General features: G+C 47.3%; 1 protein-coding gene across 1 annotated transcript in view; it reads left to right on the plus strand.

Moving 5' to 3' along the window:
• ARIH2 (ariadne RBR E3 ubiquitin protein ligase 2) overlaps nucleotides 1–12275 on the plus strand; it is a 28258-nt gene extending 15983 nt beyond the window's left edge. Inside the window, exons 4-14 of the mRNA XM_010134293.1 lie at nucleotides 2154–2301; nucleotides 2903–3024; nucleotides 3451–3560; nucleotides 4487–4604; nucleotides 6099–6149; nucleotides 6249–6270; nucleotides 7809–7960; nucleotides 9038–9181; nucleotides 9506–9574; nucleotides 10484–10567; nucleotides 11046–12275. Of these exons, the coding sequence (XP_010132595.1) occupies nucleotides 2154–2301; nucleotides 2903–3024; nucleotides 3451–3560; nucleotides 4487–4604; nucleotides 6099–6149; nucleotides 6249–6270; nucleotides 7809–7960; nucleotides 9038–9181; nucleotides 9506–9574; nucleotides 10484–10567; nucleotides 11046–11117 (1092 nt within the window). The 3' untranslated portion in view covers nucleotides 11118–12275. The remainder of the gene's footprint in view (nucleotides 1–2153; nucleotides 2302–2902; nucleotides 3025–3450; nucleotides 3561–4486; nucleotides 4605–6098; nucleotides 6150–6248; nucleotides 6271–7808; nucleotides 7961–9037; nucleotides 9182–9505; nucleotides 9575–10483; nucleotides 10568–11045) is intronic.
• Nucleotides 12276–14593: the final 2318 nt, after the last annotated feature.

The raw sequence follows: 14593 nt of genomic DNA on the forward strand, positions 1-14593 counted from the left end.
TCCCTCCTTTATGCCTGCTGCCCCCGCTAGTGCTGATACAAGCCAGGATGCCATTGGCTTTCTTGGCCACCTGGGCACACTGCTGGCTCATCTTTAGCCACTGTTGACTAGCACCCCCAGATCCTTCTCCCTGGGCAGTTTCCAGCCACTCCTCCCCAAACCTGTAGCACCGCAGGGGGTTGATGTGACCCAAGTGCAGGAGCCAGCACTTGGCCTTGTTGAACCTTGTACAGTTGGCCTTGGCCCATTGCTCCAGTGTGTCCAGTGTGTCCCATTGCTCCTCTGTGGAGCCTCCTCCCCAGCATATCCACACTCCCACCCAGCTGGGTGTCCTCTGCAAACTGACTGAGGGCGTACTCGATCCCCTCATCCAGACCATTGATAAAGATATTAAACAGAACTGGCCCCAGTACTGAGCCCTGGGGATCACCACTGGAGACTGGTCACCAACTGGATTTATCTCCAGTCACCACTCCTCTGGGCCCACGCATTCAGCCAATTTTTTAGCTAGTGAAGCGTACACTCATCCAAGCCATGAGCAACCAGTTTCTCTAGGAGGATGCTGTGGGAAACAGTGTCAAAAACTTTACTGAAGTCTAGGTAGATGATGTCCACAGCCTTTCCCTCATACACTAAACATGTTGCCTTGTCATCAAGGGTCGTTATCTTGTCATTATCTGCCTAAACTCCAGAAAAAGCTCTTCAGTATTTGACATACCTGCCAATCTGGCCATGTATTTTGAGGTTTTTCTGAATCTTGTATCAGCTGTCACTTAAATACTCTCCACTACAACACTGATTTCATTTTGGGAAGAAAGATATTACAGTTCAAAGTTTAAGTCATTACAAACTTGGTTTGATAGGCCATTCGTTACAGTCTTTTTGTATGTGAAAGAGCAAGTTGCTGTGTGCTTCCACTCCTGATGCGGAATGACAGTATTTTGGGGGCGGATGCACGTGCATAGTGTCTGTAGAGCAACTGACCCTGTGTGGAGAAGTTACACTGGTGAGCTCCGAGGGACAGCTGGCAGAGGGGTGAGGTAGTGCCTGCGCTCTGCGACTTGAGCGGTTGACCTAGGCGATCAACACGGTTGCAGCCAATCTTGTTCTGGTCCGTAAGTGAGGCCACTTAGAGCGAGGTCGCAGTGTTTCCTTTTTTCCGTGGTCACGCTATAGAACAAACGCTATGGTCGTGTGGGTGCATATCGTGCTGCTGCTCTGGCATGCAGGCTGGTAGTGGAAATTGATGGCTGTCTCGCACAAGCTTCTCAAAGAGTAGCAAAGGTCTAAGAAGATGAAAAGTGATGATATGATTTCTCTGTGAAAGGAGAAACAGGAACATAAACTCCTGCTAATGGCTTTGTAGAGCCTTGTATTTGATGCTGCTGCTCTAGACCTAGTTCTTCAGGTCCCAAGGGTGAGCCGAGGTGTGTGAAGGCTGGATGTGTTGTCCAGGGATTAGCACTGCGCTGCCCAAGGGGAGATCCAGACTGCTTCCCAGTGGTTTTGTGAAGCAATAGCAGAACTATGCCTGACTTGAAACAAACCCTCTAATCCTTTTCAGCTGAAGGGATGATGCCTGCTTTGCCAAAAGTAGCAGTGACAGAAGATAAGAGATACGAGACTCTGATGGTTTGCGTGAACTCCTTTTCTTCTCTGTATAAACACTCTACAGGCTGCACCTTCAGTTGCCTCTTACCCGAAGTCATTGCCCAGTAAAAGGGCACTGCTAAGCCTGCTTCCAGCTATAGCTGCTCTTCAGGGCCTGTGGAACAGTGACAGAGTCTGGCCCAGCTTACCAAGTATACCAGTAAATTCAGGGAATAACTAAGATGATGATGTATTTCCTCATTTTTCAAACAAGGTGAGAGTAAGAACCAGAACAGTAGAGGTGATTTCTGGGTAGCACTGGAGGCAGGAGCTCTTCGGTGACTGTCAATCTGTTGTGCTCTGAGATTAAAAAGGTTCTTGAGAGGGACTGACTGTTGGGGCAGTGCAGCACCCCAGTGCACCAGCTGCTTGCGAAACTGTTCTGTCCCAGAGCTCACCCCAGACCCTTCTCACAGTGAAGGGGTGCGGGTGCCTGTGGATGAGCTGAGAATACTCTGGGAGAGCTGCGATGCTTTCACTGTGATGCTGATTTGTCTCTCCAGGCCATGGTACATTCCTCCCATCACTGCGCGGTGTGCATGCAGTTTGTCCGGAAGGAGAACTTGCTCTCTCTGGCTTGTCAGCACCAGTTCTGCCGCAGCTGTTGGGAGCAGCATTGTACAGTGCTCGTCAAGGATGGTGTTGGAGTCGGTGAGTTCAAGGTGGATATGGTACCGGGTCTGTGTTTGCCAGGGTGGCCATTCTGATGGCGACTGGCCAAATTGGTGACTAAAACATCTCAGTAATGAGAAAATGGAACATGAAATGGTAGTTGTGACAAACTTAACTTGAACTAGTTGTCAAGGATTGTAACAAGTTAGAAGCTGCACATCTGCTGCACTTAGAGTTTGCGTGTCCCATGGTGTATTGTTGCACTGCCCTGGAGTGCTTGTGGATGCCAACATCTGTCTCTTTCGTGTCAGGTAGAAGCCAGTAGCGCCCAGAGTTGCTTTGGGATTTTCCTAGCCTATCTTTCATGCTGACATGGCAGTAATACAGAATCTTCTCCTTTAAGTATCTGACCTTGTGGATACTGGTTGAAGGACTCACTGGTCCTGGGTGTACAGGTGCCCTGTCACTTCCGGTAAAGACAGTTGGGCTTCAGCTTTTCAGCAGCCTGGTGGATTTGTTTCACAGTTGTGTCCCTCTTGCCACAACAACAGATGGCACCTAGGAAACCGTGGTGAATGCTCTCTGTGCAGCGCTCCTTAGGATAAGCTGCACTGTCTAAAACGTTGCTTTCTCTTCTCAGGCGTCTCCTGTATGGCTCAGGACTGCCTACTTCGCACACCAGAAGACTTTGTGTTTCCATTGCTGCCTAGTGAAGAGCTGAAAGACAAATACAGGCGCTACCTCTTCAGGGACTATGTTGAGGTATTGGGTTTTTTCAGTTTTAAAATAACCTGTGTCAATTCACCAATGACTTGCAGAAATTTTGTTTGAAGTGTCTTGCATCTGTGATTAGGACTGCAGTAACTGCATAAACATGATGTGGCTGCTCCTGTAGGACAGCCTTGCTGAAAAAACTCTCTAGCAAGTTGCCAAAGTAATTTCTTCTGTAAGGTCACCCAGTAACTCCTTGGCTGGTGCTTCAGAATTCCCAGAATGCTGCAGCTGAGAACTTCAAAGTTCAATCTGAGTTTTAAAGTCCTGCTCTTTTAGACAAGACCTGGTGACACTTCACTCTTTTTCAACACAAAATAACTGACTTGTATGTTTTTGAGGGTAAGAGTAGTTAAACTTGACTAGATAATGAACTTCTGCACCCCTGCTGATCTTACTGCCTTGGTGTGTTCACAGAGCCATTACCAGCTGCAGCTGTGTCCTGGTGCAGATTGCCCTATGGTCATACAGGTACAAGAGCCAAAAGCCCGGCGAGTGCAGTGCAATCGCTGCAATGAGGTCTTCTGGTAAGAAACAGAGAAGTTTAAAGATCACAGGGAAAGTGTTTGCTGTCCTCAGGGCTACTCCGTTTGCTTGCCAACAGGTTCGGTGTGTAGAAGCATCTCAAATGCTTTGCTAGAGTTGTTTGTAACTTGAGTTAGCTTAAGTAATTGGACACTTGGGGCCTGACTTCTACAGGTGGTCAGCCACCCCCTTGGGAGTTGGGTGTTCTGACAAGGGTATGCAGGGCTTGAGCAGTTTGGCTAGGTTACAAATTTTGGTGCAGACATAGTGACTGGTAGAGATTCTGGTAATGGATGAAGAGGCCTCACCATTACGTGTTGGTATTGAGTGTTAAAGTTTATTACAAGTGTTTGACTCCCAGAGCATCTGGTGTGTTTTGAGGCGAGAACACGTTTCTGCTGAAGAGGAACACTAATGTTCCTTTTCTGACCTAAAAGGTAGCTTGCAGGGCTGCTGAAGTGTCTTCTGCTCCTTGGTCTCCAGACTCACTGCCGTTGGTAAGGACTGTGGAGCACAGTACGAGTGGTTTAGAGACCAGCTTACCGGTATCTCCATGCAAATGGCCCTTACTCACCTGGGGCTGGTCAGGTCATGCTAATGCACGTGCCGGATACCTGCTGCTGCAGTCAGGCTACTTATAAAGCCACTGGTACATCCCAGGCTGCTGCAGTCGTGTTAAGTCCTGTCAGCCCTTAGACACGAGATATGTCAGAGACGGCCTCAGCTCGCTGTCATTCTGATTCCGGCTTCTGCACAAGAGGGTGGGAGTTTATTGGAGTTCAGCCTTGGTCTCTGCACTCTAGTAATACACAAGTGCATTTGCATCCCTTACCCTCGCTTGGCCTCCCAGATTTTGGTGATCAGGAAAACCTCAGTTCTTGAGTCACTTCCTGGGAAATCAACGTCTTTGTTTTTCTCTCCTATTAAGCTTTAAATGTCGGCAGATGTACCATGCACCCACAGACTGTGCTACCATTCGGAAATGGCTCACCAAGTGTGCAGACGACTCCGAAACAGCCAACTACATCAGTGCTCACACTAAAGATGTAAGGACATGCACTTGCATGTTTTTCCTTGTCCTCTAGTCCTGCCTGGGAAGCAAGATACGGTTCTGTACATACATAGCATTGTGTACTGCTTTTTCACAGACTGAAAATGCTCACAGCTCCCAACAGACTGTGATAAAACACAACTGAATGCTTTGGGAACGCTTTGTGCAGGAAGTCCAGCTGTTCTCCTGGTGGAGAAGGACCTGGTGGTCCTTATTCCAGACCTGATGTGAATGTCTTTGGCAGCCAGGTGTGCTGCCCTCCCCTGGGCGAAAGAATTGTGGCTACTTTGAAATGATCAGTGGAGATGTACTTAAAGTGGAAGGACAGAGTGTAGTAAGAGCAAAATCAATAAATACCAAATAACCAATACCAAATAACACCAGTGGTGTTTGAACCTGAACTGTGCAGTACTGTGAACAGGAAGGAGAGGGAGATAGAGTCTTGATTTGGCAAGGACAGTAAAATGGAGTAGATGAAGTCTGTAAATTAGGCATTGTAGTACTTCTACTAGATTTAGATCCAAGAAAGAGAAATAGTATTACTTACAGTGCACTCTGTCTGCCTATAGACTTTAAGAGGTGTCTTGAAAAGTTACAGATACACTTCCTGTACCCTCTAGATTAGCTTCTGCAGATAGGAACTTTTAATGTCTTTTGGGGATTTTAGGGCCTAACTTCAAAACAGTTCTTATCTGGCATATGTTCTACCATACCCAGTGACAATTGTGACAGTGCTCATCAGCCACAGGCCTCAGTTGTGTTAGGAAAGTGGGTACGTAGACTAGAGATCTTGAACACTCTGCTTTCTCTGGAGAAGGTGTTAATATGTGATGGCACTGTTACTGCTACACTCTTTTGTAGAAATAAGGTTCTGTTATATTGAGCATTGTCCAGACATACATTTTGCCCACCATTAAAATTTTAAGAAATGGCAAATCTCCTCCTTCGTACCTGTGCAACCCAAAAAGGGTCACTGAACTTGACACTCCAGGACATCAGTGGAGTGAAGGCATGTGCAGCAATCACTGTGGTCAGTCAGATTCTCTGCAGCTAGCTGGGTTGTCATCAGGTAGTGGCTGCTGAGAGCAGGATATAGCACTGGTTATCTTGTAGTCTGAATAGCTGTGGCAGCTACTGTCGTATGTGAACTAATTATGTTCCCATGCCTGAGCAACTGCTAAATGGTACCTTAGTGAGACCTACTAGGTCCTCCTAGTACTCCTAGGAGTACTTCTACTAAGAGTAACAACAGCAAATTTGTTTTCCTGAGCAAGGAGGTCAGTGCTGCAGTGTAACTTCCCTGGCTTTGCCTTTCTGCCTCCTTCTGAAACGGACCTGTTGGGAGTTGGAGGCAGGCAGGATGTGGATATGCCGATATTCTCATATAGGCACATATTAAAATAAAAAGAGCAAGAGGGGAATAATCACGCGCGTGTTGTCATTCTCCAGAAGGCAGCGTGGGATCTAACAAATGCTTCTGTTTCCCCAGTGTCCCAAGTGCAATATCTGTATTGAAAAGAATGGAGGCTGCAATCACATGGTGAGCAATTCCCTGAACATGTCAGACTTTCCTTGTTCTAAGCAGAAATTTTTTCCCTCACTTTCCACTAACCAGTGCCTCCTGTGTCTTCTTTTTCAGCAATGCTCCAAATGCAAGCACGGTAAGTAGGATTTGGAAGCGTTTTTTTCTGCAGTGTTTGTTAGTGGTGATGTTCTCTTCTCTCTTTTTTTTTTTTTTTTTTTTGGTGATATGAAGACAAATTGTGAACAGTGACTGAAATATTTTTCCCCTTAGTAAAAGGTGATCAGGGTATTAATTACAGACTGGTGTGTGACAGCCTTAATTATTTTTCTTTTTCACTGGCTGTGATCTCAGCTGCGTTCTGATTCAGCGCTGGTTGGCTCCCTCTCCCTGACATGTCCATTATATAGAGAAGTCTCCATCTGTGCCGTAATATTAACAGTGGAATCCATCTCTTGAGAAGAGTATTAAATGCTGTCCATGTAATTGTATTTGTCATGAGCTGAAAACACTGACAGAACTGAGCCATTTACTCAGGTCAGCTTAAGTTCTTCTGCTTAGTAATGGAAATAATAAGCTTCAACCTAGATGAAACTGCAGGAGCTGTGAATTGTTCTGCATAACATTATCTGTTGGACTTCTCAGTGCAGCCCTGCGCAGTTAGCAGCCTGAGTGGCTTTGGCCCGTTGTGTGATCCTACAAAATGACAACCTGTTCTCGCACTTACCTTTTCATGGCAGAATGAATTGCTCTTGCCTTGGAGTGAGGTAGTTTGTATTCGGCCCTCTAAGTTAAGTGTGCCACTAGGCAATGTTATAGTATCTGAACCTTGTTTGGAAGATGATTAAAGATTACTGTCCTCTCTCGTTTACGTTGCTTTGGGGTCCTCAGCAGCACTGGATGTGCTTTGATGGAGCTCTGTGACAAGGGTGAGCAGGCAAGTGCCAAGGTACATGGTGACTAGCAATCAAGAAGACTGATGGACTCTGGAAGTACGAACTCCAGTCTTCCTACGAGTAACGCAGAAGTGACGCCTATTGGAGCAACTTAATCTCCATCTTTTTTCCTTCCCAGTAGAACACGCATGGCCTCTCTCTGAAATCAGGAAACTGTCACACGGGTTTTGCTGTTGCTCTTTCCTCTACTTTCTTTCCAGTTCAGTAGCTTCTAAGTTGAAGTGTCGTAGATCACTGATATTTGAAGTTACCTGGGGAGTTCCCTTCTCGAGAGAACTGAGAGCAGACTTTCTTTTGCATGAGTTAGTTCGCTTTTTTTATTTGATCGTTTGTGCTTTATTCAGCCAGAGGTGCGCATGGAGCCGAATGGCAGTGGTGGGGAGGATGCGGCTCACAAATGAGACTGCAGCCTGCCTCTTCTGTAATGTAGAGTGACAGCCTGCGCAGAGCACAAGTGCAGAGCTGCCCATTGGTCTCGGTGTACAGGGTACAGCACTTCAGGGTTTACTTTCTGTGGTTGCATGGGAGGCTGCGCGATGAAAATCTTCCAGACAGGCTGGTATTTTCAGCTCACTATTGTGTTCAGTTATGCAACGCAGAAAGTGTCTGTTTCTTGGCTTGGCAGAAATATCTGAAAACAGGTGGGCTGTGTCTCCTGAAGCTTTTCTTTGTCAGGGTTTCTTTCTGTGCATCACAGTGGGTTTTTCGCTGTTTTCTGCAGACTTCTGCTGGATGTGTCTGGGAGACTGGAAGACTCACGGCAGCGAGTACTACGAATGCAGTCGGTACAAAGAGAATCCTGATATTGTAAACCAGAGTCAGCAAGCACAGGCCAGGGAGGCCCTTAAGAAGTACTTGTTCTATTTTGAGAGGGTAGGAGACATCTCCTTGGCCAGAGCTGCTGTAGCCTTTTAATGCTCCCTGCCTGGTGCAAAGGTCAATGCCAGCAATCTCCGTGCAAGAAAATGCCCTAAGAGAATCTGTGCAGATTTTCAGGCCCTGTTGTTTTTCACTCAAAATCCTGCCCTGTGAGTCCCATCCAATCCAGTAATGTCAAACCCAAAGCAAGTCATACTTACTCCTATATTTCCTTCTGCTGGAGAAAATCCGTACTACCTGTGTTCCATGGTACCGTTTCCTTGCAGGCTGAGTGCTGCTGCAGTAGATAGATACTGCTTCCATCATTTCCTCCCAGGATCAGGGAACTTCAGTTCCTTGCAGTATGTCTTTATAGAGCCAAAGACTAAAGAAACTCTGCCATGTTCAAACCTCCATTGGCCGTAGCGAAGTTTTCCTAAAACTTGATGTAATCACATTTTTTTAAAGTTGCAGTCAGAGCATCTCTGTCCACACAGCAGGCTCGATGCACCTGGCCGTACAGCACCGTTCTAGAGCAGCATCTCTAGAAGAGAACGTGGTAGAGGTTAAATTGCTGCATTTCAGTTTCCCCATTAAAATGAGATTATTCTTCCCACCAAGAGCTAAGTCCTCTGGTAAAATAAATGTGTTCATCCCTGGCTCTCCAGACCAACAGGCTTTGGGAAATGGCTGTGTTTACAATGTGCACTTGCATGTCGGAGTTCACTGAGCCCATGTGAAATGTTAATTTAAACTTTTGACCTTTCTATAGAAATCCTTTAAGTAGGCGAATCACCATTACTCTCCATCTTGTTAGACACAAGGTCATTGTGTGACCAGAGGGCATTCCCACTCTGAGGAGCTGGGTTTGCTCCCTGCTTTTCACCGCTGTCAGCCTGGTGGTGCATACAGCCTCCACCACTTGCTACTGGAGGTGCTGCCTTGCTGTTCTTGCCCACAGCATGTCTTGCCTTGCTGTAACTCCTGCCCCACTTCAATTTCTGCTTGCTCGAGCTTGTGCTTTTACAGCAGCAGTATTCTGGTCTCATGCCAGGTTTTTTCTCCCTGTCTCCCCATCTCCCCCTCTTGCAGTGGGAGAATCACAATAAAAGCCTACAGTTGGAGGCACAGACATACCAACGAATCCAGGAGAAAATCCAAGAGAGAGTTATGAACAACTTGGGAACATGGATAGACTGGCAATACCTACAAAATGCTGCAAAACTACTTGCAAAGGTGGGTAGTTGTGTCGTGTTTGACACAGAAGAGAGTACACCCAGAATGTTAAATTCACAACATCAAGTGAGAAAGGGGGTTTAGGGGTTGTGGTTATCTGGGACAGTACCTCTAGTCTAGGAAACGAACTAGCCAAAAATCATCTGGAAGTGACCTCTGTGAAGTTAACTGCACAAATTCTTCCAAGGAAGGTGTAGGAAATTCCAGCATGAAGTGTCTGGTTGTCCTTTGTCAGAAGGCAGCTTGTACTGGTCACACAAATGTGACTGTGCTGACTTCCAATTCTGAGACTCTTGTCCTTCTTTTCCTCCTGCTTCCCCATAGTGTCGTTACACCCTGCAGTACACATATCCGTATGCCTACTACATGGAGTCTGGTCCCAGAAAGAAACTGGTAAGATGTTGTGTTCTCTTTTTGCTGACAACTTCTTGGGGTGTAGCTGGCAGCATGCTGGGCTGAATTCCAGAGCTTGGCAGTGTTGAAATAGTAGGTGAGGACAGGACAAATAATAGGTAGATTTGCACTTTTCCTCTCCACTTTGAGTTGACGAGCAGCTCAGACCTCTGAAACATTACATTATTTTCCCAGGGCACTTCACTGCATTTTCAGTAAAAGCTATAAAGCTATTTACCCAGAGGCTGGAAGTGTGCATTTGTTCCTTGGAGGGACTTACCACAGCGTTGGGTTTTACGTGAAGAGCTACTGGAGGACAGCTTTTCCAGCCTTGAATCAGGGTGTAGCTTTGCTTTTTATTCCTGGTGTAAGTTCCTTGCCGGCTTCGTGCATCCCACCGGCGGGACATGTCCAAAAATAGCCCTGAATTTGCTGAAGAGGTTGTTTCTTTGACTCAGTTGTCCAGTAAAACCTGTTATCCAATCTGTCCCCGTAGCTTCATATGTATTCTCTGAGGCTGTGGACAGATGTTCTCTTCTAGATCTGACTGTGCCAGTGGAACAAGTTACTGTTCCCAGCAGTGGTTAATAATCCCTCTGCTCTGCCTGCAGTGCTGCTCATGAGAGCGTTTGCTGACCCATTTATGGCAAAATGAGCTGAGTTAGGAGATGCTTGTCACTTGCAGTGGTTTTAGGCTGACTGGGTTAATTTTGAGTGGTGCAGGTTGGGCAGTGCTTACACCGGAAACTCCGGGAAGGGCTGATGCTGTCTAGCTGAAGGGGGATAACAAGGAGGCACAAACCTGCTCTGGCAGCACAGCCATCAGCAGAACACATTTGTCTACTCCTCAAGCGTGGTGTGTGGTATGAAACTGCTCCTTGTTGCTCTCTCTGATTTTGCTCTTTGCAGTTTGAATACCAGCAGGCCCAGCTGGAAGCCGAAATTGAAAATCTCTCATGGAAGGTGGAGCGAGCAGACAGCTATGACAGGGGGGTGAGTGCTCTGCTTGCTTGAGCCTGCTAGCCAGGTTTTGTTTGTTGGGCTTAACACTTCTGCAGGAGCTAAGGCAGCCAAGTGAGGGTTCTGAGAAACTACATCCAGAAAGTCACCATTAGTCAGCATCTGTTTCAGAAGCAGAGTGCTCACTGCCTTACAGGAGAGGAGGGAGGGCTGCAGTGAATGCTGCAAAATGAAACGGGACCAACAACGCTCTGGAGGAAGTTGCATGTGGCTGTCTGATGAGGAGCAGGTTCCTTAAAGTGTGTAGGTTTTTAGACAGAGCAGAAGCCAGGTAACTGCGGAGGGGAGCCCACATCAAAAGGAAAAGGATCTGCGATCCCGTCATCCAGAGTGTGAGTGAGGTGTGAAGGTTGGTGCTACCCAGGCTGGAGCCTAGCCTCTCCTGAAGGAAAATGAGCTCTTCTCTGAGGAGTTCACGCTAACAGTTTTTTCCTTCTGATTGTTTTGCCAGGACTTAGAGAATCAGATGCACATAGCAGAGCAGAGACGGAGGACCCTGCTGAAAGACTTCCATGACACATAAGACAGGAGGGAGAGACAGTGCAGGGGTGAGAGCAGCACGTGAAGTGATGGCAGCTTCACCAGGATACGCAGGCACTGCCTCTGGGAGAACACGGCCAAGGACAAAGCCACCCCTCCCCTTGCAAGTCAGACACATGCAAACACCACATCTTAGTCCAGTTTGTCCTCTTATATTTCTGTTTCTGCCAGGCTAGAGGCCAGAGCTCAGATTGGCATATTTCCTGGGACATTTCCCTCCTGCCCTTGATGGTTTCAGAAGGGGAGGGAGTTTTTCTCTGAATGGCTGTTAATAGTATTAGATCATGACAATTTATGTAATTTTCAACGGTTGTACAATTATACAGACAAACCTTAGAATAACACACAACCCTTTTTAAAAATAAATTGGCAGTGGAGTGTTTTTCCTTAATCTGCTTGTAAATTTAATGGGCTTTTCCCCCTCTCCCTCTCCCTTCCTCTGACCTAAAAATCCTCCTGGGCACTGAAGGAGGTTACAAAATCTCTCAGCTAGATTTCCTGATGCTGTTTTAACCAGGGCATCGTAGCATTGGCATTGCACGAGGAGAGTGGCTGGTGTTAAGAGTGGCTGCTGCTGTGTCTGACACGGCAGGACCAGCAGTGGCCATGATTTAGCATGATTACATCTGACATCTCTTTTCTCGTAAAGCAGCTGTGCGAAGTCGTGCTACACAAACGAAAGCAGGCAGAGGAATTGCAGGGGAGAGACCAGGTTAATACCGGGGGATATGCCTCGAGTCAGGTCAGATTCTGCATTTGATAAATTTTAGGTCTTCCATGTAGATTTTGCTTTACTTGTTTTTGTGGGGAGGGTGTTGTATTGCCAAAGTGAGTGATGCAGGACTAGTAGCATACCGTTGTGAACCACGGCTTGGGGCTTGTGCAGAGTGAAACTATCCATGTGATAACAGTGCCATGCAGCCTGGTAAAGATTATCTGTGCCTGCCGGGTAACATGGCTGAGAAAATTTGCTCCCATTCATCAAGGTGAGACTAAACAGCGCTACAGTATGAGGAGGAAGGATGATGTACAACACACACTCCCTGGCACATGCTGGCAATGTGGACGGACACTCAGATACAGGTGCACTGCTTGTGCAGAGCCTGCACCAAGCCAGGAGAAAAAATAACTAGCAAAATTAATTTATTTGTATATTAGTATTGATACTGGTGGGGACTTACCAGAACATTGATTGTTAGGAGCATGTGGAGCTTTTTTATTAACATTCTTTTTTCTAATGTAAAATATACACTAAAATAAAAATATGAAAACCTAGTTCATCTTAGTAGGGGTTAACATGAAAAAGGTTGCTTAAATGCTGATACCTGCCAGGAAGCAAGCACATGTTAAGCCACATGTTAAGACTTCACAGGCATGTATGTCACCCGCACCAGGAGCGTGTTGTTGGCAGCCGGTAAGGTGGAGCTGGAGTCCCTGATCTGAGGAAGTCTTCACTTCTGCGGGTAACTCATGGATTCTCTTCCATGCTGTATGTGGAAGTGTTGCCTTTGACGTATCCCTGTGTTGCTCTTACACAATGTCACTTGATAAAGGTTAAACCAGAGGGGGGAAAGTGCTAAATTCCTGCGTGTCAGAGTAAGCTAACTCTGCTCTTGGAGCCTTTTTCATGTACTTGAGACATGTGACCCAGGTATTTGCAGCATGTATAATTGGGCAGATGGTTTTTAACAGAGAGATGCATCAGTTTAAAAGAGAAGTAGCTGTCATTGGAGCCAATCCTGTGGCCGTGTTTGTTATACATGGCAGAACATTTCAAACTGAGAGGCCTTTTCCTTCCTCCCTCCCTTCCCTGGTGTTGGATGTATCCTCCGGGAATGGGGGAATGGACTGCCGAGGAGCTGCTGGCAGCGGGGTGGGGGTAACAACAGAAGGGCTGGGAGTAGAGCAGGGGTGCAGAGAGGGGGCAGGAGCGGGGCAGGGCCAGGGTTCATGCTTTCTGGGAGCAGCACTGCACAAGAGACCTCTGTAACTGCGGCTCCCTGTGTTCCTGCTCTGCCCTGTTCTGACTCCCCTCTCGGCTGGAGCCCTAGAGGTAGACATGTCCTTGCTCCAGCCACTATCTCCTGACTTCATTCCCTCCTCTGCTCCCAGAGCAGCCTCTTTGTGACCTCCTCGTGATATGTTCCTTCCTCTCCCCTTCCCAAATGATTGTCCAAGTTGGGCCCACTGGACCGAGGGGAAGGGACGGTGTGGGGGAGGCTTGCTGAAACCCAGCAGAGTGCAGTGCTAGAACCAATGTTTAAACTGTTGTGTAAGAACATAATGTGCAAAGTACTAACTAGGATAAAAGCTGGTGTTCCTGTTGTCTAACTGTACCTATCACAACACCTCATCTCTTCGCAGAGCAGGTGTGGGGGGTTTCCTAAACCCAAAGAACTCTCACATCTGTTACACAATTGTCCAGCTTTGAGCTGGAGGAGAATGGGGTTTTGTCTCTCTCCCTCCCCGCCTCCCGCCCTCTCCCATGCCCCCACAAAATGCTTTGCTATGAGTCCTTGTTTGTAGACAAGCTGGGCCATATAGCTGTGGCCAGACTCTGAGCAGACTGCTGAGATGCTTGGCTGAGCAACAGGAAAAAATAGGGCAGAGCGCAGTATTTATTTCAATCATTTCTTTCAAATTTTCTGCAACTAGAGCTTTGTCAGCAGTTCTGGTTATTTTAGAGAAAAACAAAACACCTTTTACACCAAGTCCTGGTGTAACACACAGGTCCTGTTTCTACACTCTGGGAAAACAGCAGGACTTACTGGCTTTTGCAGTCCAGGCAGGGCGACTTCTGTCCTGGTGTCGTACAGAAAAGCCGCAGACTCCAAAATGGAACCTGCAGAGCACACGGCCTGTTGGCTCTCAGGTGACAGGAGGCAGACGGGTTCTCCATGCCAGAAGACAAGGCTGGGCTTTCCCGGCTGATAGGTACATGGCCCTGTTTGAGTCAGCAGCGTTCCGTGAATGTAGGTGGATGGAAGGTGGCTCAGGAGCCCTTAATTCTACGTGCAGGTTTCCCTTTGGTGCATTACTGCTGCAGATGTGGAGTGTTTGCTCCCTTTTTTTCTTTTCGCACTGGTTTCCATTCCTGTGCCAGCCCTGCACCTCTCCATCCTCCCATCTGACACTTATTTCAGCTTTGCTTGTGCTAGTGCGTTGGCTGCCTCATCTCTGACGGCCCTCAGGCTTCCCGGGCTGTAACAGAAAGTTTTCTACTGGTGACACAAACTGCATGACTGCTGCTCTGCGTGCTGCCGGCGCGCCGCGCCCCCTCCCCGGGGCCGGGGCAGCAGGAGGTTTCTGTACTATAGTCTTGCACTCTAAATTTTAGACTTTTTAAGCAGGTGAAAAAATAGAACTTTATTTTTAAATGAGGCACGTGTTCTGGGAATTCCTCTCCTCCCCCGCTCCGGTTCGGGTTGTGGGGCGGTGTTGGCGGCGGGGGGGAGCTCC

The sequence above is a fragment of the Buceros rhinoceros genome, unplaced genomic scaffold (genome assembly GCF_000710305.1).
Source record: "Buceros rhinoceros silvestris isolate BGI_N320 unplaced genomic scaffold, ASM71030v1 scaffold23444, whole genome shotgun sequence".
NCBI lineage: Eukaryota > Metazoa > Chordata > Aves > Bucerotiformes > Bucerotidae > Buceros > Buceros rhinoceros.